Source organism: Diadema setosum, chromosome 20, assembly GCF_964275005.1.
Source record: "Diadema setosum chromosome 20, eeDiaSeto1, whole genome shotgun sequence".
Classification (NCBI taxonomy): Eukaryota; Metazoa; Echinodermata; class Echinoidea; order Diadematoida; family Diadematidae; genus Diadema; species Diadema setosum.
The window spans coordinates 6,363,537-6,388,669 of NC_092704.1; the positions used below are offsets into that span (position 1 = coordinate 6,363,537).

At 37.9% G+C, this 25,133-nt stretch overlaps 1 protein-coding gene across 1 annotated transcript in view; it reads right to left on the reverse strand.

Moving 5' to 3' along the window:
* The window catches only part of LOC140244049 (polypeptide N-acetylgalactosaminyltransferase 13-like), a 123,591-nt gene that overhangs the window by 89,544 nt on the left and 8,914 nt on the right, over positions 1 to 25,133 (reverse strand). The window contains exon 2 of the mRNA XM_072323700.1: positions 15,318 to 15,522. Coding sequence (XP_072179801.1) covers positions 15,318 to 15,522 — 205 coding nt within the window. The remainder of the gene's footprint in view (positions 1 to 15,317; positions 15,523 to 25,133) is intronic.

Below are 25,133 nucleotides of genomic sequence, written 5' to 3' on the forward strand. Positions count from 1 at the left end.
AAGCTTTGTCATCTCAAAGTGTCTTGTTGAAGCAAGTAGTTTCATTTGACAACACATCAAAGTATTATTTCAATCACAAGCATATCTGCCAGTACACTATCGTTGGCAGATGTGATCATTGTGACTTCCTGACATGACTTTAAACCATTGAGGATGGGCTGATTTTGCTACACCACGCATTTCCCACAGACACTTGCCCAAGTATACTTGGGACTCATCCCCTATGCCATTGTCACTGTAACTCGTCCTCAATGAGTTAAGTAAAATTATGCCACTGTCATTATCCCCAAGTATTAAAATGCAACACACGTTGAAACAAAGCATGCGGTTTCGTATACATATATGTACTTTGCCAATGTCTCGGAGGGCAAACCAAGACTCATAACACGTAGGAAAAGGCATCTCTCGCAGAGGAAACTCTCTCAACTTCGTCCAGGAGTCACTAAATGTCGGATGCTGTTACCCCTATCCTCACACCCACCTTTATTTTAAATGCATAAGGAGACGCCAGCATGACACACTTTTCACATGCTCAGGAGATGAGAGGCTTTATACGCTGGAACACATCCCACTAAAAGAGTGCATCCATGTAAAATGTGCACACACTTGATGATGAGTAATGTGCCTCCCCTGGAGTCAACGAGTCAACGGCCATCTCGAAAGGTCAATAGCCATGATGTCTGGCTCTGTGGGCATGGAAATGACCCATTACCAAGAGACAGTAATCTGCACAAAATCTACATTAAGCGCCATAGTTGGGATACCATTCCATATGGTGCAATCATATCTCCAGTCTTGTCTCTTTTATTATGTGTACGTGTCTTTGCCAGTTCCAGGCAGTATTTGGGTCATAAAAATCTACTTCCTCGAATGTTTGATCTCTCCCGATGAAATCCTGAATCTAATTTCCAGATTTGAGACTTCGATCTCAGATTAAAGTGCGCTATAACCTGGAAAACCAAAACAATGCAACACATACAGTACAACAAACAGTGGTCTTGTGGAGGGTTATACATGTCTCTACATAGAATAGAATCTATGCAATAGGTTGAGCAAATCTTCACAATTTTTAAATCCACTGCAGTGTTTTAATCTTCAAGAAACAACCACACCCCCATGAAAAACTTTCTGTCCTACTCCTTGTCCCATGAAAGCAAAGGAAAAAGACAATAATTTGGAACTACTACAATTTCTTTTTCATAGGACAAACCAATGTACACTGTAACCATGCATCATTCATGGGCATTAATGTACTTTTGTATCTTATAGAGATGAAGGCATGCTGCAAATTCATCAAGGGAAGGGTCTGGATACATGCAGGGTGTTCAGATGCAAAAATTTTATACAAGAACGGTACCGGTATAGTTATACGATGAATTTATACGTCTGAACGCTAACGAAACAACGTATAACGAAAAGACAGTCAGAGCATTGTTTCGAACAAGAACTCGATAACGAATCAGCATTCCATCATGTCCATTGTGGGTCTGAGCGTTTGGCGACCATACGTAGCACAATATAACTGGGCGGGGCTTAATGGCAGTGTGCACGAAAGGTGACCCTATACCCGTCACTCATGACCATAACAGCATGCGCATTGAGAAACTGCACATCTATACAACGTTTTCCAGAACGGTCGGGATTAGCCTCTGAACGGTCTGTCGGCTATACGATGATTCTTTATACGTCGTTTCTTTGTTGAGTTTTGTTATAAACTGGCTTGCGTCTGAACAGGGGGATGTATAAGTTCACAGATTTGGCGGGTCTCACTGCCCACTGTGGTGAGAAGAAATAATGACAGAGATCAGGAACTGCTGGCTGTCACATTCAATTTGCCGCCATAATGAAACATTTATGAGTACAATTCAACATCTCAATCTCCTGCAAAGGACAGTGGACTGGGAGAAAATAGCAGGAAGCACTTAGAGGTAATAACACAAATCTGAACTTTATGCCAGTAGATTGGAAGCAGAAGGGTTGTGGATGAAAAGCGATTTCAATACTAGCAGGGTGTTCAGACACAACCAATTTACAATAAAATGGTATACATATAGCTATACCAAAACAGTATACTGCAAAACGAGGAATGTTCGTGTGCATTCTAATTTCGCGAGAGCCGAGATTTGTGAAATTAAAATGTACACTATACAATGTAGTTCTTGTCTACACTATAGGCCTAGATGCATTGAATGTTAGAGGCAACTGGCGAAAATTTCATGCTGCGAATAAGGCTGTTGGCTCCCATTCGTGAAAATTTCAAAATGATTTTGCGTTCATCATCTCCACAGAAACACATTTCTGGTTCACATGCATAAATTTGCGATCACACTTTTTTGGGCATTTCAGAAAGGCATTTTTAACCCCATAATCAAAACAGCTTTACGTTTATCAACTGCCCAAAACTCCTTAAAAGTTGTTTGGAAACCTAAATTTTGCGGCAGAAGTGAGTTGATGAATGCACCCACAGACTAGTATGTTTGTTTGTTTGTTTGTGTGTTTGTTTGTTTGTGTGTTTGTTTGTTTGTTTGTTTTTCTAGGGATGGTGGAGGGAAGAGGTTATATACAATGCAATTATAGGAGTGGATACAATTACAATGTAGGCTTATCATTAAACAAGGTACATGTATCATAATGGGCAAATAGGGAATATTACAGTACAAAGACTGAGTTGGGCCTCCTTCTGCGCCTTGTGCATGCGGGGGTGGCATGAATTCCAAGCAGTCTCCGTATGAAGAAAAGGTTAAATGTGTGAACGGATATGACACGTCCTGGGTTAAGTACAATGTACGAGCTTGGCTATGTGTGGAATAGCAATTAACTGAGAGAAAATAATGAAAGTTGTAGCCACTGGGAGTTACATGTCTCTTCTCTTTGATAGGTGAAGTTATCTTCTCTTTCAAATTGAATACATCAATATTGGAGAGCTTTCTGGCCAAGTGGTTATTTGGCGGTAACACCTGGCCCTGCAATGCAAACTCCACCAGAAGACTTCTGTATATAGGGCACGATCAACTTGTTCATCGCTACCCTAATTAAACAACAAACTACTACATCGCTTCTTTCGCTACTGCCATTACCATATATTCCTAGAAATAAAGGTAATTAGCAAGTCTTCTTTATAATAATAATTCATAATTCATCCCAATCAGTAAATGATACCAAGGTCCATACATGTGTATGTATGCATTATCCTTGCCATTTGGAAAGCCTACAGATCCATCCTTTGTTGAACATTGTTTTTGTGGGGGTTTTTAATCCAAACTGCCTCCTACTGTAATAATATAAAAATGCATCAATTTCAATCCCTGATGAAATATTTGGATGATGCATGCAGAAGTGGGACAAATTTCCAGTATGAATTATCAACAAACTGTAGGCCTACATACAACTGTATCATCATATCATATTTGAATATTACATGACATGATGTATGATACACGCAGTGGCTGCACTACATTGCTGCATTGTTGTTGTTTCTTTTTCACAGAAAACCAGCATGGTATACAATTTCTATGATATAGAGGCTGGTTTCTATCATCTTCATTTTTGTAGAGGGCTGAAAATAGTAGAGAGCCAAGGTTATTGTCTACTTTATGGACGATATATGCCACAACTGTACCAATTCTATTGTGAGATGGCAAAAAATATTAAGGTCATTATATTACCAATACTGTTGAAGAGCGTACGTGTGTACACGTAGCTGACATAATTTCACTACTTTCACTTCAGAAACAAGTTCAGTACCTGTCCTCTCCGTGACCTCTACAAAAACCTACCAGTCAAAACTAATTGTGATTGTCACCCTGAGTAGAACCTAGTAGCCTAGGGTTCATAGACTGCACGGATGGCAGAAATCTGAACTAAGCGACTGTGTTGTTCTCTGAAAACTATGATTCAATAAATCAAAATATTAGTGCCTTCTGCTAGGTATTTTTTTTTCTGCCAAGGTTATCTCTTCCTTTCTCTCTTTTTCTTGGGGAGGGGTGAGGTCATTAAACTTCATCTTCACTCATCAAATGCAGCCATTTTCTCACTGACACTTACGTCCTACTGTACATTCATAGGGAAGATTCTGCTTTTCTTGGGACTTGTATTGTCAACTTGTTAATTTCCTGAAAGATCTTTTTTTTTCTCACTTCAGTTGTAAAACTTCGGTAGAAGGCAATCATTTACTTTTGGTTGGTAGGATTTTTGTTGTTGCTGTTGTTGATACAACTTTGTGCATGTGCCCTTGATACACCCAACAACATCATGAACCAAATCTAAACAAAAACACAAAACACACATTGAGAGAAAGGGAGAGTAATGACATTTCATGCACAATACACTCACATGGGATGAACATCGTGCATAGTGACAGTCATCGTCACGTGAGCACACACCCCCCATACCATGACCTCTGGATGACATGAGTCATGAATATATTCAAATGTCAGAACTCTCTTGGTATTGATCATTGCACCTGAATCTGAATGAGCAATGATCTCTCCCATTGGTTTTATATGCATTCATCGAATGCAAGGCACATGAATTTTACTAATTTAAAGGGATGCATCAAACAGAGAAGAAGCTCTTTTTTTTTTTGGGGGGGGGGGATATGGGGATTCTTTCCTTGGTGTTTTCCGATCAAGATTTTGTTCTCAATTCTGAACACATTTGCGCTCCATCGCACCACTGACAAGGTGGAGCTCTTATTGGCTACATTGTATATCATGTATGCACTTGTGTCATGATGCATTAACATTATGATACAATATGTTGCATGTACTCTATCATGTATTTGGCCTATATTGAGATTTGGGTGCTTGATTGACAAGCACTAAAAGCAAGCACGAAAAGTTTGTGACACAAATATTGTATGGAATGTTGTTGGCAGTTGGTGGTCAGTATATTTCAGGGTCCAAACAGCTAAAAAAACGGGTCTAGGGCAATTACCCCCTGGGCAATTACCCCGCACCCTTCCCCTGGCCCTAATCCTAATCCTAATCCTGAACCTAACCCTAACCCTAACCCAAACTCCTAACCCTAAACCTAACCCTAACCCTAATCTTTACTCTTACCTTACCACTAACCAGTATTTGGCCGGGGGGTAATTGCCCTCCGGGGGTAATTGCCCGGATACGAAAAAAACATGATCAGGAATGTGTTTCAGAAATGTGGACTACAAACAACAAGCATCTGTACAGTCTAAGCCCCTCACAGATGAGCTCCTTCTCCAATATCTAAAAGGCCAAGGGTGCATACATGCTCGATTTGCAAAGACAGAATCGGCATTCTGAAACACTGATTCAAAATACTGATCCAAATGGGGTTCACAAAGGTATTGTTCATGCTCAATCTTTTTTTTTTCAGGCTCACGCAAACATGCAATGTGCACCAGTGAAATACTGTAAACCCTGAAATACTGTAATGAGCTGTTCAGCATACAAGAAAGTACATGTATAGATCTACAAATGTACTTCATGAGAACCAGAAAGGCGTTGAGATGACATTTGAATCCAGATATCTATTAAGTGATTTTGCCTTTGAATTATGCTTCCCCATTATTGCTAGAGAGAATAGCTAATCATAAACATGATTTGTGTTTATGCTTCCCCATTTGATGGTTTAGAGAGTCGCTGATTATAAACACACCTTTCAGTGCATTTTGAAATGCCATTTACAGTAGGCCCCTACTTGTATATCAAGATGAGTCGGGACTGAACAGTGTTTGGAACTATTACAGGGCTTTTTACACTTGTAAAATTTTGCTTAGCCCCGGACCAACGATGGGGCTAACCCTAGCAGTTGTAACTGTTTACTGAGCACGAGTTTTACACGTAAAATGCAGGCAGCAAAAAAAAAAAAAAAAATTCCGCCCGACCGACCCTATTTGAAAATCTCATGTTACGCCAATACAACCTTTTTTTTTTTTTTTGGCCTAACGATAGTCCTGGGTCAGAGAAAGTCCGGGGTTAAGAAACACAAGTGTAAAAAGCCCTTAAACATGTTTCTAAAGCCTGGTTATGGCCTTAAAAATGTAAGCATTAACGCACACAGAGACACCACATTAGTTACAATTGTAAGTTCACACGCTTGTTCCTAAACTTTAGTTTAAGTTTATGTCGAAACTTAACCTTTGATGACTAGCTTGTGGTTTAGCACCATGTGGACGCACTCGATAGTTAGCAATCTTGAAGTTTAGTTGATGATTAGAACCACGAGACGTCTCAGGGTTTACACTCTCTCCACGAGCCACAGGGGGTCACCACTCGTAGTTTCGCTCCGTGGGGACACAATAATCAACGAGTTTGTGAGTTGTCGTGAACCTCGCGTCTCGTTCGCTGCGCTATTTTGTATGGGCATAAGGTCATCTAGCAAAGACTCTGCACTTCATGGTAATCATCAAGTGGGAATCGCTCATAAGTTGTAACTTAGGTGTGTGTGTGAACCCGCGTCATGAATTCACGAGTGGAACTAATCATCGACAGTTAAGTTTTCAACCTAAACTTCAAGTTTGGCAACTGCGTGTGAACGTAACTATTGACTTCAAGAAGCTCCTACTATTCACAATCCGGCACTTCTGAAAACAAACAAGTGACAGTCTGTACATCATTGGTATTTTTACAGGAACTGGATATGTGGTTTGGAACCAACTCTCTCCTCCTTTGTGGCTCTAGCAGATAAAAAGCTAGATTGGTATTGGATTGGTATTTTCTTGACCAAAGTCTCTCTACCCATTTTTCCCCACTAAATGATAAATATATTACAAGCTCTAGATTGCCACACATGTGGCCTACTCCGACTTCCTCTACAGGATGCGGGGGGGGGGGGGGGGGGGGGGGGGGGAGATGATAAACACATCACGGTACAGACAGAGTGATAAACAATGAAACCACATTAAAACCTACCATGTATACTGTATGTCAACTTCTGGCATCTATTCAAGTAAATAATATCTTGAGGTTAAAGGGGACCACCAGTCAAGTGTTTGAACTGGTCAGTCCACAGAACAGACAAGAGCGTGTGTGGCTGAGACTTACAAGAAATTTTGTCAAAAAGTATGAAGTACAAGGGGCAGGATCTTAAAGCCTCAAGAAACGTAATTAATTTTCACAACTCTCCCAAAGATTCACATATGTGGGTACACTATAGCAGGATATTGTATGTAATTTAGGGTCAGCAATTCAGCAGCTACTCGTATATGGCATCCTTAAAAAAATAACTGATGTTGCAAGATCATTGAGATTCTGCTATGATTTGATGTGAAGTTCAGATTTCTGTTTGATTTGTTTTGATACAAAAGAAAAACATCATGCCCTGCAGATCTCAGTGCCAGCCAGTGGGAAAATAGCACAGTGATGGTACAGTGTACAATCTGCTAGTGTGATGTTGATCAGACTGATTTTGGGAACTATCAATTTTGAGAAAGTTTGAGCATGTAAAATCTAAAACTCAAAAGTTTTTTTGCACTGTATGCAGTGCATGATAGTATGTCAAACAATGGCACCTGATGCCACACAGATACATATTTTATAAAGCTGCAACCATGCTTTCATAGAACTGCCACATCGCCGCTCAGTTCTATCAATCTTTAGTATACATGTGTATATCCACAAGATGCGATTAAATGCCGGCAGTACGGTGCCACTTCTACAATAGTAATTCTTGCGGTCGGCTACACGTCACTTCCGGTTGACTGGAGTGAAAACAAACGGCTTGCGAGCGCTAATGCGCATACTGCATGCTAGAATCATGCTGTGCATGTGCGATGCGTATAATTTATGTGCAACATTGTTACGCAGCCGACATGCACATGGGGACTGTTTATCATTTTTCATTTTGTCGTTTTATTTGTGCCATTCATGAGATAGGGTCCTACATATATCATGTCTTGCCAGCCAGCAATAATCTAAAAATCTGGATCCTGATCCTGTATGTCGATCGGTCCCGGTATTTTGCCAAGTTGAAGGCAGCCGGACTGGACCTGTGCCCGTATGAAATCGCGGCAGGACTCTGGATCAACGACCCGACAAACTGGCCAGATGTGTAGTCCCTAGGCCTACCGCGATACCTACGCTTACCTCATAGAGACTCCAGGTAGGTCTATAGGCCTAGTACTCAGTGTAGTACTTAGGGTAGGGCCTAATTTAGGATTGACTAGTACCCCTTTCATAAACTCATCCTCCTATTATCCGCATAAGAATAATGCGGACAATTCAATAAAAAATGCGTTCACAAACTCTGAAAATAATCCGCATTATTTTTACGAGTGCCCGTCCTGAAAAAGGCGGATAACCGTCATGGTGACTGCACACCCCCCTTCTGCGGGAAAGACAGGTGACGTTTGACCGCACCCCGGCAATTATCCGCATTATTTGGGTTTGCGTTCATAAACTCAAAATCTCGTCCCGACGCTGCTATTATGCGGATAATAGAAGGGTCGAAATAATGCGCATTATTCTTTCCCCTCTCCGATTTTACGACCAAATGTTGCGGATATTATCCGCATTATTGAGTTTATGAAAGGGGTATAGGTGTAGCTGTAGGGCCTAATCCTGCCGCCCGCACAGCTACAGTAGGACAGCTTGCGCTAGCGCTATGCTCGCGGGCGCCCCGGCAGCTCACGTACAGCGTTACCACTCCAGGCTCACGCGACTATGGTTTGTTTTCACTCCAACCGCTATCCATGACTCCGTGACACGCAAAATACCCGGATGTCCAACCATGAGAATAGCTTCATCCAACAAGATCACATTATAAGAAAACTAGAAATTAATTGTTTAAAATTCTTTCCCCCTCGCTGATTTGCGGTTGCTATTGTCCTATTGTTGATAATCATATTGAGTAAAATTAAACAAAAGATAATAATGCAATCATTCATTTTCTCTACATTGTTGTATGGTTATTGTTTTGTTGTTGGTTTTTGTGAATAATACTCCAATATACTTTGCATTAAAATGCTTTCCCTCTCTTGTTTTTGATGTCCTTTAAACCAACGTATTCATTCACATGGCTTTTAAGTGACTCACTCACATTACCTCCCTGCTGGAATGGGAGTGGGTAATAGCTGGTGGTTTACACGGATCACATCTCACCACATTACACCTAGCAACACTAAATTTAGTAACACGTAGGCGCTAAACCTGCTTTAATAGCCTCACGCAGAAATAGAATAGCCAAACAAATCTAATTGATGGACTCGCATGGTGCACATGGGCTTTCTGGTACCACCCCTCGATCACTCCCTCTCTTTTAGGATTCCACATTACTTTGGGTCAGACTGAAAAGGGGTTTAGACTCTTCCGACTTAAAAAAAAAAAAAAAATGCTCCCTTTGATAGCCAAATATATGAATACCTCAGTTCGCAAAACAATTGTCTTTGTGTAATTTTTTTTTTTCATTGCATACAAGTGATGTACATCAATGGTACTGTAAAAGTGGTTATCTTCACACAAGTAATTTTTCACGCTCAGCCAAGTGTAAAGATGAATTTTGCATGCTTTCAATTCTGCGGAATCAAGACTTTACATAGTGGTAGATATAGCACACAAAAATTATTTGTGTGCTTTTACTTTTTGCGCTAGTTTCTGGTAGCAAGACATGCGCAAAAATTTCTACACCGCAAAAATTTCTACACCGCAAAAATTTCCTGTTACGGCATCTTCTGCAGGCCTTTTGATGCTGGTTGTGAGTGGGGGGGGGGGGGCAAATGTAACCACAAGTCCAGCAGACAGATGAGCTCAGGTGAGGGCAGGAGGGAAATTAATTGGGGGAACTAAGGAATATTTAAAGGCTGCATCACAGGAGACTGTGTTCTGCCTGTTCAGACTTATGCCACCCCTAATCTCTGGTCAACCAATAATTATTCTCATGCCCGCTGGATCATGTGGTCTATACTCCTTATAGCCAACAACAGACCCCATGATCATCGCTAAGAGTCTTAAAACTGCATTAGTCTTCCTGAGCCAAGCCCTCCCTCAGAGTTCCTGCCTCATTTAAAAAAAACAACAAACAAACAAAACAAAACAAAGAAACAAACACACACAAAATAGAATTGATTCTGTAAAGAAAGTAGCATAAACTCCAGAAACCTCTATTAACCCGTTGAGGACAGGCTGATTTTGCTAAAACACACATTTCCAATAGTCAGCTGCCCGAATTACTCGAAACTAGTCTTCAACGGGTTAAAATCAAACACAGGATCAAATACCCCTCTCATCTCCATCAGGCATCAGTCCATGCTGGTAGACTTTCATTTCTATATGTACATTTCCTTATAAACTGTCTCATATTACATTACTTTGACAGTGCTCTAAATGCATACAAGACTTGTCAATATTATATCCAGCTTTACAAAATGATGAAGCAGATTAATAGTTGACAGCACACATGTGACCAAGCATTTATTTTGCCTTCTAAAGTAAAAACACATAATCATGACCGGTCATTAATAAAGTAAATGATCCCTTTAGATGTACAATTTGTAAATCTTTAATAAACATATGAACTTTGAGATGAGGATGATTTATGAAATAACATGGATCTGCTTTATCATTTTATAAAACAAATAACACACCTCATTCTGTTCAGGCATCGACATCCAATTTGTCTTTGAACAACAAGTTAATTTATTTCCCATTTTTCTAGCTTGCAAGGATATAAATCACCGATCAAGTTCAGTGCCTTCACTCATGCGATTTTTCATTGGAGATGAATGTTTACTTTTAAGGTCAATTTCACCCAAACCACTGCACTTCCAATGTTCACGACTATTCAAAGTTATGGTCTTAGTAAACTTGTTCAGTTCATAATGCACCAGCATTTGAGCTCTCAGTCCTAGGTGGCACAAAAATATGTTTGTCTAGTCACTGAAACACATGACTCCTCAGGCTTATGAAACACATCATGTGCAACAGGTTGGAAAGGATGGCTCAGCTTTTATAATCAGATGAAAAGAGGGTACAATCACACTGAACATAGGACATTTCTTGAAAAGTTTGTCATGAGCAATGAAGGGACATCTTCAAGAACTTGTTCGTTTGGAATCGTTTTTTGATGGCAAAAAGGGATAGTGTCATCAAGTAATTAGATACATTCTGTAGATCTATGCTTTCTCTAAGAGCAGCATAATGTCATAAATGTCCAATACTGGATGTTGCCCTACAGTAAGTCTGTCAGTCCCATCAATTTTCATAGGGCTACAGCTGAGATTTTGTACTCTTTCGATTGAAAAAAAAGAGAAAAATCATGTTTTGAATCAGCACAGCACAAAAAGAATTTTTCATCTGTTAAAGGGATCGTACAGTTTTCATTGAGACTTAGCTTCAGGTTTTTATCATTTTTTGGTGAGATAGTGAGAAACCTCTTATGAAATATGAAAGAGCATGTAATTTCATGAGGATTTCAACATTTATTTGATGAAAATTGATTTTGAAATGGCTAAGATATCAAAAACAGAGTGATCCTAACAAAGTGTGGGACCCACATTTTATTACGATCGTTTTGTTTTACTTTGTTTTTGGATGTTTCAGCTATTCCAAACCCGAATTTCATCAAATAAATTTTGAATTCCTCTTAAAATGGTATACTCTTTACTATTTCATAAGTGTTTTCTTGGCATCTCGCAAAAATTTAAAGCCCAATTTTCATCTCCACCAATACTGTACCATCCCTTTCAGCTTTACCCTATTGTGGCAGCGATATCACTACACTATGCCAATTGATAGAATGTCTTGAACTTTGCAGTACCGTGTATCCTCATCCTTTCACCTGTTCTGATCACACTAAAATCATGATCATGAGGATGAAAACATGATTAAACTATCAATTTGTGGGAGAGTTTTCCTGAATACATTTATCTTTTCTACATTAAATTGGCAAATTTGTTTCCTACGGCCTGACCATTAGAACAAAGAACTGGTTATCCTTCAAAAGAACAAAAACAGATCAAGTTGGTTTGACTCATTACATCTTTAATAGCAAAATCACACAACAACAACAAAAATCAAAATTTGAGACAAAATAACGAACTAAATGTATAATCCTCTACAATCTTTTGCCAACTGCAGAATTGATAAGCCTATAGATCTAGATAGTTTTTTTTTTTAATTCTGCAACAAAAGCAAGCAATTAGGCCTATGTGTTGAAAACACAAACAACACAGACCTCAACTGAGAAAGAGCTTTTCTCTTTTTGCTCTGCAATATAAGTATTGATGACAATGAATGGTAAAAAAAAATATGATAAAAGAAAAAGCATCCAAAACAACCATCCAAAAAAAGAGATTTTTAAAAAATGGGTTTGGGGCCTTTATTGGTTAATCCATACTGAACATGTCAGACATCTTGTGTAGACAGTGCTATTTTGGGCCGTTTTATTACTTTCTTGGAATTGATATGCATGCCTCTATCACCTACCCTACGTGACTTTTGGCTCTTGGAAAGAGCAAGATTTTCCCCCACACATGATAGCTCACAGATCTATACCAGGCACAATTTTTGGTGCTTTGGAAGAAGAATTCCTCACTATAAACACCATCAAAAACCCTGCCTGGTCCACATCTGATACAAATACTTGTCATTTTTATCAAAATATAATGCAGCAAAATGCATTATAAACTACAGCAAATAACCCCGACACACATTCTGCTGTATACAACAAAGAGTAAATCATCTTCTAAATTTGTTTACATCGTCAGTTGCACTTATCTCATAAACTGCAGGCACTATAAAAAAAGGAGGTTGCGTTTATATTTGGCTGAAATATAGTAACATAGGATATCACTTCTGCTTCCCTTCATAATGCATTTTCACTTTCTATTCTTTGTGGGTGTTGTTTTTTTTTTTCCTCTGTCAAACATCCCAGAGTCACCAGACAGCAAATTGCAAGGGTTATGTCATAGAGCCAAAATAATCTCACCATTCTGCAGATTTTATCCATACAAGGCGTGTCTTCATCAGCCCGAAGTTTCAAGATAGCGCGCTATCTTGCGGTTACCAAACTAGTCCGATGTCAAAATAGCGCGCTATCTGTGTAGTGAAGACGCAGATAGCGCGCTATTTGATCGGGAAAATTTCCCCCAAAATCTTGGTCTAGTTCGTCAACTAGAGCGCTAATTCGTGAAATAGCGCGCTATCTTGGGTGCGTCTCCATCAGCCCGAAATTTTCTCGATCCCTCCACGCTTCTGGTTCGCCAGCTGGCAATGGAAAGCGCATGTACAAGCAGCTAGTGATTGTGTATAGTACATTACACGCACGGTGTATGGAAGGATCACATGTGTGTACTATAGGCCTACTGTTGTTGTCATCTTTAAAACCAGGGAGGTTATTTCTCTCACCTCCCTATTAAAACTCAGTGCCTTGCATGCTAGCTGGTTTTTTGTTTGTTTGTTTGTTTGTTTGTTTTTTGGTAAACTTCTTCTTCTGGTCCACTCTATTCATACCTTAGCTGAAGATTCTTGCAGATTGTGTGCATTTTGGATTTGTTTAAACATTGCAATTCGTTAATTTCATATAAGATACCTCACTGGACAGAAGAAAGAGTAGCGTTATTAATATCCCTTTGGAGAGAATTTGCTGTACTGCTCACCTCCCTGGTTGTAGAATCGTACATACGGTGATATAGGAGATTTTGAGCGGGGAAATCCACTTTCGAACCGCGAGCCAGGCAGAGTAATATTGCAAAGTGCGCATGCGTCAATTTTCGGACTAATTTCCCGAAGCAGGCTGTTCGAGCTGATGAAGACGCACATTCGCTGTATCGGGCTAACTGCAAAATGTCCCGCTAGTTTGAACTTCGGGCTGATGAAGACACGCCTACAGTGGTAAATTGATCTCATACTACCGTACAAGTTGTACTTGATTATACAACGTATGTGGGATTGTTTCAATCGCCCCTCCATCGGCTTCCTATGGTCGTGATGGTGCGTGGGTACATACATTGTAACTATACTCATTTAAAATTTGTAAAATGATGTTGCTGTCATGCCCTCAAATAGGAAATAACTGAATGGAGTTTTTATTTTCACAAAATGAAATAGCCTCAGCCGCACATGGGCACACTGTCAAAAATTTGGATGTATACGAGTATGTACAATTATTGTACTCTGGACTTTTTTCACCTACAATGTGATAATGATACTGCAGTGACACAAGGTATATACCGATATACAAAACACACTGTGTAGTTGTAAATTGATATCCAAGTTGATCAGGTACAAACTATCATATTTGATTAGATTTGTCTCTCTTTATATACAAACTGCATACATTGTATATATTTTGCTGAGTTTCAGTTTTTTTTTTTAAAGGCAACTGGTATCACATGTTTCTTCCTGTATCACAACTGCTGCATGTTATCTCAGAGGGATTCTTCTCCTTTTGCCTCTGTGGTTCTCGATCAAGAATTCAACTACTCACACACACACACACACACACACACACACACACACACACACAAATTTGTGCTTGTCCAAATTGACAGTGTCTTACAGTTACAAAATACGCTGTAAGCATATGGTGTATGACTGTACGGGAAATTGCACAAGGTTCCAGCTGATTGTGTAATTGACATTGGTCATATTGGAATTGTCAGTCATGGACTGTTCAAGAAAATTTCCACAGTCAATTGATTCTGTGTATATGCGTGTGTGATGGTTACCAAGTTATTTAGGTTAATTTGAATTTATTCATGTCACTTGATATTAACCTGTTGAACAAGGACAGCAAAATATAAAGAATGAAAAACTGAAATAATGTAATTTTCCAATTTCAAGAGTATGTTTACAGAAATAAGATATTACCAATCATGCCCACACACACACACACACATACACACAAATTATAACTACCAAACAGGACGAATAAATTTCATTTTGATCAGTACCCTCAACACGGATGTATTCAAAACTACTTGAAAATAACAAACTAGAAAATCAAACTGCTGTTGTTAGGAATAAAAAGTATGTATGCACCAGAAGATCGAGAGAGGAGGAAGTGAAAGTACAACAGCATTGGAGGATGAGTAGGTAGAGGAGAAAAGGAAAGAAAGAGAGAGAGAAGTGGAAGTGAGATGATACAGTAGTAAAAAGAATACTGTGGAGAGTTGTAAATTTAAATACCGCGGGTCAACCAAAATGACCTTGACGATACAATTCTATTCAAACTCCTTACAGTACAAGTCTTGATTGGTTGTGTAGTTGTGATTTACAGTATACAGTGTACATCCTATAAAAGCAACAGTGCATTGCACTTTTGGTATATACACTGTGAAACAACCACGTCTATACTAAAGGTATCAAAACATACCCACACTTTTCTATTTTGAGAACACTCACCCATCCATCCTGACATCCGGCAGTGACCGGTTGACCGATATCATGTCGCTGGCCAGCAGGTTGAACTGGTTGATCCTAAACATCTCATTCTTGAGTGCCTCCTTCTCCGGCGGAATAACCACTGCCTTGCCCATCTCCCCCGGCCCGTTGGGGTTGTGCACTGGCTTGGGACGGACATGTTTTGGGGGTGCGTGTTCATGCCCACCTGATAAGATATAAATGGCAAACTATGACATCTGATTTCTTTCTTTCAAAACCACTGTCTTTGTCGTATATCTACAGCATGCATACACATAATTTCTTTAAGAACTATTAACTGTACATGATACTGTTGGAATAACAAATTTATGAAAATATAAGGTAAGACAAAAATATTAAACAATAATACAATAATTCTATGCCATTCCACAACTGTTTGATAGAATGCGACTGTCACTCAGGAATGTTGAAGTCCCATCTGTCATGCTTAAAAATAATTCAAATAAGCATTACTTGTACGTACTACAAAACTGTATGTGTACAAATCTTTTACAAATCTATGTATTGGTCTATCCCCATGCACGTTCTCCTTTGTTGTAAAGAACTGCTGTATGATAATAAATCTGTTTTGCTTTCAAGGATTGGGTTTCTACAATGTATTCAATTGAATGCAATGAAATATACTCACTGTATCATACACTACAAAAAGTGTACATTACAGGAAACGATATGAACATAAAGCGGAGCAGCTTTGATTTGGTTTATTAGCCGCATACTACATTGTAGTATACTGGTATCAGCTACATAAAAAATACTGGTATACCAACTAGAAAGATCTCTCCTGAAGCTCTGATATCAATGTCATTCTGACGCCATGGATCATCTTGCACATTTCCTTTCTTTCCTTCATGAGCTGGTTCCATACAGTATACTGATGTACAAAAGTGTACATTACAATCTAAAACCAATCCATGCAAACTACAGTACTGCCACAACAGCTACAATAACCCAGGCTATGGTGCCTCAACCTCTCACTGGCTCACCTTTCTAATATTACAAAATGCCATCATAAAAAAATCTTTCAAATAAATTCATCTGGATCCAATTTCAGGAGAAATCATCCAAAGCAGCAATCAAATCAACAGTGCTATTCCAATGAGATTGACTCTTGGATGGGACATTGACATGTAGGCCTACATGTATTGACTACATTGAATAAAAGTTTGCCTTTTTTAAAAGTAATTTTTGCGCAGTACAAAGTATCTTGTCGGTTCTACTCCCTTTTGTATGCAGCAGAATGTCTTGTGTTATCTGGCACCACTGCAGTCAGTCCGCAGCACGTATGCTATTGAGCCGATCCGGCAAGATTTATTCAGCACTCTCGTTGACGATCTTTGCGTTCGAAAGGTGTCTCGTCGTGCGAGATTTTGCGAGACTTTGATAGGGCTACGGTTTCACAGTGTAGCGACTTGTACATACATTCGTCATGGCTACAAGTCACAGTAAATTATTCTCCAGACTTTGATCTTTATTTTGATACTAAATTTGCGTATAACATCGGATCTTATCATGACTATGACTATATAATCAGTTGAATTTGCGTAAATTTTACCTGCTTTTCACGGAAGATTTTGTCGTCTAAAGTTCTTTTTTGGTTCCTGACCGGATTAAGAAACTGTTGTTTCTGATTTTGGCTTTTACGGAGAGAGGAAACTTAGATGCTCATCATATATTATATTGGAGTCAAGGAGACGCAAGCATGATTTATACTAGTTTTTCCGTTTTGAAATGTCTGTAAAATTCACTCTTAAGCCGGAAGTATGGTCCACACAAAGTGTACAGTGGCGCGAAAGAGCTCTCTCATTGGACAGTGCTTGCATTCAGCGCTTGAACTACACGCGTGCCAAGAAACCGCAAGTGGCATGAAACCATTATGTACATTGTAGCAGCGTAATGACGTAATGCAAGCGCTGAATGCAAGCGCTGTCCAATGAGAGAGCTTACTCTTGAGATTGCACGGTTTCAAGCTGATCAGCACTGATATCGATGTATATTTTACTGGTTCCTGACTGGATTAAGCAACAAATTGTCAAGATATTTACATTGGATACAAAGATTTAATAGGAGATGGACTACCAAATAAAGCATTTTCATTGAGACGCAAGGTGAACTTGGTATTTTTTTGACGTCTTGAATGTGTACTGCACGAATTACTTTTTTCATCATTTTTCAAGCTCAAATTACGCTATGATATTTTTCATTTACAATAATTTGAGTAACATGTGACGATAGTTTACATATTTTCCTCGAATTTGATACCAAATTTGTGAACATAAGGTGTATTTTTGTTGCCGAAAGCCCAAGGACAAAATCCCCTTACGCAGCTCATTACGTATGCAAGCCTAGAGCGGGCTTGCATACGAGTTGAATAAATACGAGCGAATTATCGGGTGCTGCGGACTGACTGACTGATTGCATGTTTCTTGTATACCTTCTGGAAGCTTGATAATATTTTAGTAGGCTTGTTAAGGTCAAAAAAAGGGGTGATCGCTTCATTTTATAGTACAAATGTCCTATTTGGCACATATGTTCCTCGGTACAATTGGAATTTTCCCATCTAAAGAGACAATCTGTATCTATGCAAATAAGCCTTAATTTGCATAATTTATGCAAAAATACATATAAAAATTGTTTAAAAATATATGTGCATCCAGCAGAAATACCCAATTTGGTAGAAGTATTCTATAGAGTATATGGGAACAATCCTGCAAAAATTGATTTCATACCTATGTAAATAAACAAAATTTGCATAATTATGCGAGTTATTCAAATTGATTTGTAAACAATGAAAGCCCCCTTAAAGCTCTTCCTAGATAGATATAACCCTTTAGAAAATGACAAAAGAGTTTGAATTATTAAACCATCATTACCAGCTAATTTACATAATTACTAAAGAAAGTAAAGTAAAAACATTATTTTTAAAAGTTTTTCTTACAGTATAGGACTGCATTTTATGATAAAAACTACCAAAGTATTATGCATATCCTTTAGGTACTGTCAAAAGGAAATGGTTTGAAATATCAAAACATTATTTCTCGTTTGTAATATCAAAACACTATTTCTCTATGCAAATACCACCTAATTAGCATATTGTGCATATTAATACCCGAATGTACCAGAAGTCAATGGTCAAGGTCGACTTGTTTCAGTTTACGCGATAACTCAAGACTGGATTAAGCAAATCTCACCAAACTTGGTCCAAGGATGACGTATGATTGGGCAATTAATTAAGCAGTTTTTAAGTAAAATCGGCAAGAGGTCAAAGGTCAAAAAGTTCAAGGTCAATGCTAAAAATGTTATTATGTCCCCCATATCTATGCAATGCCTGAAGGTATTTTCTTGAAACGTAGTGACTGCATACTATATATATATATACATTCCAAAATAAGATTCTTCAGAGAGTTTCAGGTCAAGAGGTCAAAGGTCAAAGGTCAGGTGAAAATGTTAAAATTTCACTTTTGTCTCTGTATCTCGCAAATGGTTCAAGATGTCTTCATGGAACGAGGTACTGGCAGGGATTTTCTTGGGAATTTCGGGGTAATTTGTCAAAGGTCAAGGGTCAAAGATCAAGGTCAATTGAGCTCTCAAAATTTCACTATTTCCCTCATATTTTTGCAATGCTTGTAGGATTTTTCTTGAAACTTAATATATACATGTATTATCTAATGGAGATTCTCTGGGAAATTTCCTGACAAAAGGTCAAAGCTCTGATGAAAGTGCTATATTTCACTTTTTCTTCCATATCTTGAATGTGAATCAAGGTATCATGAAACTTAGTACATATTTGTGCATGTTCTTTCCTGACAGTGATACCCTTGTTGATTATCGAAAAAAATGTTAAGCCCTCCCCTCTCAAGTGTTTTTGTTTCCTCTTGATAAGCAGGAAAGGACATGGAATTCAGTGACATGGTATAGTCATCACCGTCATTGCATTTAATGTATGGGTCGCATGAAAGTTAATTTTGATGTACACATGTATAACCTCTGACATTCTTACCTTTTACATTTTTACCTGTGCATCCTTTTATTTTAACCTCTGACATCTTTACACAAAACCAGTTAACATAATCATGTTTTTTGGAAAAAGCTTCAAGATCATGTAGGTCATAATCATCTATACAGGCATTAGCTGGTATGAATACAACATTCTTTGGACCGCCAGGGAGTTACATTATCCAAAGGGAAAACAATCACAACCAGAGAGAATATGATATTTCCCATCCTCGTAAACAGTAGCACGTGACAATCTGTTGACAAATCACATCCTAGTAATTGTAAACGCCATCTAATATACTCTTTTATGGCTATGAACATATTATTTCTGCTTTGATTTATTGTTGAAATTAACTGATTTAAAGTCAGAGACTAAGATTAATGTTCACATGACAATTTTTGTATAAATTATTGCCTTATCAAAATGTTATTGTGCATAAATTTCCTAGCATAGTCTCCATGCCATAACAGCTCATAGTATACTGAGGGAACGTTTTTTTTTGTTTTTTTTTCAGAAACAGAAACTCAAGCTTGTAAGTTCTTAATGTGCGCAGATACCCTTAATCCACATAATCCACATAATTTACACAAGTTTATAATCAGTTTGATATAAAAAGCCCCTTATTCGCTTCGCTTGGGTGCCTACAAAAAACAATGAAAATCAGAATTTTCGCTATTGTAGTGTTTTTTTGTAATGATTTCTAACCATGACCTTAGTTGTGTACTGTTTGCAAGGGAAAAACAATCCTTTTGTAAGCAATATTGTTCCGATTTGCATCTGTTCCTATGTAGGCCCTACTTTTATATTTGCATAATCCTATTTAAAGAGTGTCACTATCGATTGCTATTTTTCCCATCCTGCAAATCATTTATGCAATGAGGGAAAATTGACAGTAAAAATCATTTCAAAGATCAGTATGTTTCGAAATTTCACGTCTTGTATACTTATTAACATAATTCATGCATAAAATCCCTATCAGAGTTAATTAAATAATATGGAAACAACTTAAGCAACTGAAAAGTGTTGTTGTGAGAATATTGTCTTATTCTATTAGCTTTTTGGATATTAAAGGGATGGTATAGTTTTGGTTGAGACCTAATTTCAGGTTTCTAACATTTTTTGGTGAGATAATGAGAAATCTCTTCTGAAATATGAAAGAGCATATAATTCTATGAGGAATTCAATGTTTATATTGATGAAAATTGGATTTGAAATGGCTGAGATATCCCAAAAGAGTGATTCTAATAAAGTGTGGGACCCACACTTTATTACGATCGCTTTGTTTTACTTTGTTTTTGGATGTTTCAGTCATCCCAAACCCGATTTCCATCAAATAAACTTTGAAGTCCTCTTAAAATGGTATGCTCTGTACTATATCATAAGTGTTTTCTTGGTATCTCGCAAAAAGTTAAAAGCACAATTCTCATCTCCACCAATACTGTACCATCCCTTTAAGTTCAAAGCGATTTAAGACATTTTCACATAATTGCTTTTTGTTTGTTCTGATTATCTATGTGTAGATTTTGATATGCATAATTTATTATGCAAATAACAGGTTGTTTGCATAGAGACAGTTTGTTTCTTTAGATGAATCATTTGGTTTTGACCCAAGGAACATCCATCCCAGGTTCAAACTTTGTACTACAAGATCCAGTGCTTAATAGATTAGAAATTCTTTCAAAAATGCAGATTTTTGCACAATAACTTGGATGATTATGCAAATTTTATGTTTATTTACATAGGTATGAAATCAATTTTTGCAGGAATGTTTCCACTTACTCTACAAAATAATTCTACCAAATTAGGTACTTCTCCTGGATGCACATATATTTTTAAATGATTTTTATATGTATTTCTGCATAAATTATGCAAATTAAGGCTTATTTGCATAGATACAGATTGTCTCTTTAGATGAAAATTTTCCATTTGCCCTAGGGAACATCTGTGCCAAGTAGGACATTTGTACTAAAAAATGCAGCGTTTACCCCCTTAGCAAGTCTACTATTTTACATGTATATGACATCCGCATTCTAAGCGGCACTTTTAAACCTGCTTTTGAAGAAACATTTAACTGAGCAAGTTTTAACAAACCCTGTAACACATACTTTGTATGAACTGCATGCTGCATTCTACATTTGAACATACAAGTCCTTAGCCAGAGCATTTAAAGGGACCTACAGTACTGGTTGAGGTGGGGATTCATGATTTGAACATTCCTAAGTGAGATAATGAGAAACCTCTTATGAAATATGAAAGAGCATGTAATTTTAAGAAGGATTCAACGTTTATTTGATGAAAATTGGTTTTCAAATGGCTGAGATATCCAAAAAGTGATAATAATAAAAGGCGACAGGCCACACCTTTTATTAGGATCTCTTTGTTTTACCTTGTTTTTGGATATCTCAGCCATTTCAAAACCAATTTTCATCACATAAACTTTTGATACCCCTTACAATTGCATGCTCTTTGACATCTCAGAGTAGTTTTTGAATCTTGCAAAACGTTAAAAGCTAAATCCTCACCTCAACCAGAACTGTACACACCCTTTAATGCTGCATGGTGCATGGTATGCACATTGATGGGTACTGTTGACTGCACTCTCATACAAGCATTCAGGCTGGTAATTGCACTTCAAATATTTCAGATTCTAGATGCCATTACTTTCGCTTGTCACTTTTAATGGGAAATAAAAGGATGCTGTTTGCGGTTGTAGCACATAAACATCAGAAATTGTTTAACTTTCTTGATTGAAATAGAATAGTACCGGTACTATGATTGCTCAACTTCATAAAAAAGCACTCCAACAAATAACATTTTTGTGAATCATGCCATTACTACAAACACAGTTCTGAGCAAATTACTGCCATTAATGCTCATAAAACACTTTACTGAATGGTTTATTCTCCCACATTGTAGTCTAATGGTACTTGTAAATCTAGTCACTCACAGATTTCCATGTTTATAAAACATTTAGCCCACACTTCCAACCTCAGATAGTGCTTCATTTTTAGATACAATTATCCAAGACTCTGGTAGCTACATGGAACCATGAGGCTAGATTTTCACACAAGAAATAGTCTTGAAATATCGCCTTTAATTATTAACTCTTTATGTGCCACGTTCGCACGTCCGACTCAGTCGACGGCGTGCCATCTTCGCATACTCTACTCAAACCCACAAACCCGCCCAAACCGATCGATAAATCACCAAATGCCGCAGTACAATGAAAGCTTTCCTCGCACTTTCATTCGTCTCACATTGTATAGATTATATTTGATGTGGCGACTGACTATCAAGCGATGTTCCCTAATAGAATTGTACTTGTAAATAAATTCTAATTTTCTGTCACTGTTTTGTGTGCAAAAGTCAGGCATTGTGTGCAAAAGTCATGCCTTTACAGTAATGTAGCTACTGGTCATTTAAAAGAAAAATAATAATCGATTTGTCGTACAATTTACATCAAAGCAAAGCTTGGCATTTTCTCTACAACTTTGCTTTACTACATGTCCAGCTTAACAGGAATTGGTGTAGAAGTTACATAAATTTGAAAAAACAGAACGTTTTCTCAAAGCACGATTATACATTGTTGTCTCAAAATAATGTGGCACAGAGGGGGTTTCCACCATGGCACATAAAGATTTAAAAGCATATCATGTCACAAAGTTTTCAATGTAAACACTGATCACTTGATCCACCTGATATTCAAATAGGTTTTTAAAGGAAGTAGAAAAAGTACTTGAATACATTTTGACATGTCGGTTTGTAAATCACCAGAGACATAATAGTCCCTTTTCCGAATGCAATTTGGAAAGGTGAGCCATCTGGTTACGTATAGTTTATGAGCATGGTGATTTTGGTCATATAGTAATATTAAAAGTCTTGCAAGCCATGCCTACAGCACAATTTTCTATGTGTACATGTACAGCATGTGCTTCAGTATTGCAGTCAATTCTTAAAATTGAGCTCCCACGATATTTAACAGCATTGTTAATTCTGCATAATGTGATAGGATATTTTCTAGTTAATATTCACACAGTCTAGGAACTTGTCTGACAGACAGATTCCTAGCATACACAGAGAATAACAAACCAAACAAACACATTCAGCACATTTTAATGGACTTCCAGGTCAAATTTGAATTAATCTGGTATTTTAGTCATTTGTGCAGGCAGATGCATTCTTACTTTAAATTTTAAGTGTGTATAAATTGAAAACGAAAATTACATGTATATATTACATTGTCACTTTTATTTGTACACAATGGCTCTGTTGAACATTAGGATTCTGTACCTCGTGAGTATTGTACATAGATGCTTTGTAAATCTATGTTGTGTGTGTGAAGCATTCTTTTTTTCCTTGAGTGCAATAGGAAACCATTTCACCGTAAGAATAACTACCCTAATGAACACTGTGCAGGTACACTGTATAGGCTGGAAGAAATTTTCTCTTGTTTATTGCAGGTAACTATGGTATAACATACATGTACTTTCATTCCTTTTTCCCCATTTTACTTGGACAAGAGTTCTGCATCAACAAGACAGGGCCCTTGTAGATCAGGAAAAGAACTTGTTTGACCTTGCAGATCAGGAAAAGAACTTGTTTGAAAACACATTTCAAACATTTGTAATAAAGTTAAACAAGCAATTTTTGTACAAAGTCCAAATGCAAACTTGACTGACATTTACCCTACATTTTCTGTTTTTGTTTTTGTTTTGATTTTTTTTTTCAATTCATGCCCAGGTAAGAATGGGTTTTTTGACACAACGGTCATTTGGAATGTCCTCTGCACTTTGCAATCTGCGAAAAAGACATATTATTGTTTCACAGTCTGAACTCTCTGCATCTCTAACACACTAATAAAAGATTCATTTCAGCAGCAAGATTACGAAAAAGCTCTTCTGTAAGTCTGAAACTACTCCTTGGTTTTGGGTTTTTGGGTTGTTGTTTTTTTTCTGACGGGTATGTCGCCATGGTACCCATTCTAACACCATTTTTTTCTCCCACTGAGTGAAGACAGACAAGAGTTCTGCATCAATAGCACAGAGCATGACGGCACAAATGAACCTCAAGGCTACTCCACAATCACATTGCATGTGTGCGTGTCCAAACTCATACTACATATGTATAATGCCCCACTGGCAATAAAGGCTGACATCAGAGCTCTGAGCTCATCTCAAGACACGACAATTCCTCCCATTTACAACAAGAATGTCAGACGTCATGGCTGATGCAAAATTCCAGGTAATCTCAACAACAACAACAACAACAACAAAGAAGTTAAAGGTCATTCATGAGAGTTTTGGAATGGACAATATAGACAACATTGTGCAGACATGAAAAGGTGTTTTATAATTGTGGCCAGTCTCTCACCAAATTATTTTTGTTCCACAATGGTATCAGAAGAGCAACATGTTGCAAAGAATTTGGCCTACAGCTGTAGATACCCTTTCAGTCTTCTTGGAAGCAATAATGTGGCATACTGTACACGATACACCAAGCAGCTGCTTGCAACATACATGATACCATGTGCAGTATGTCTTTATTACTGCCTGTTCTTAGGCTGGAAAAGTCAAAGTTGACTTTGCACGCTGGAGGCATCCATTGTGTAAGGATAGAGACCCATCTCTGGCTTCCTGACAGTAGAACTTGCATGCATCCGTAAGGGGGGGGGGGGGGGGGATCCTCTGTACCTTTGTTTACGGTATGTTTCAGTACCATGTTTGCATTACATGATATACATGATGTACACATGCTTGGGTAACATCATTTACTATAAATGGGAC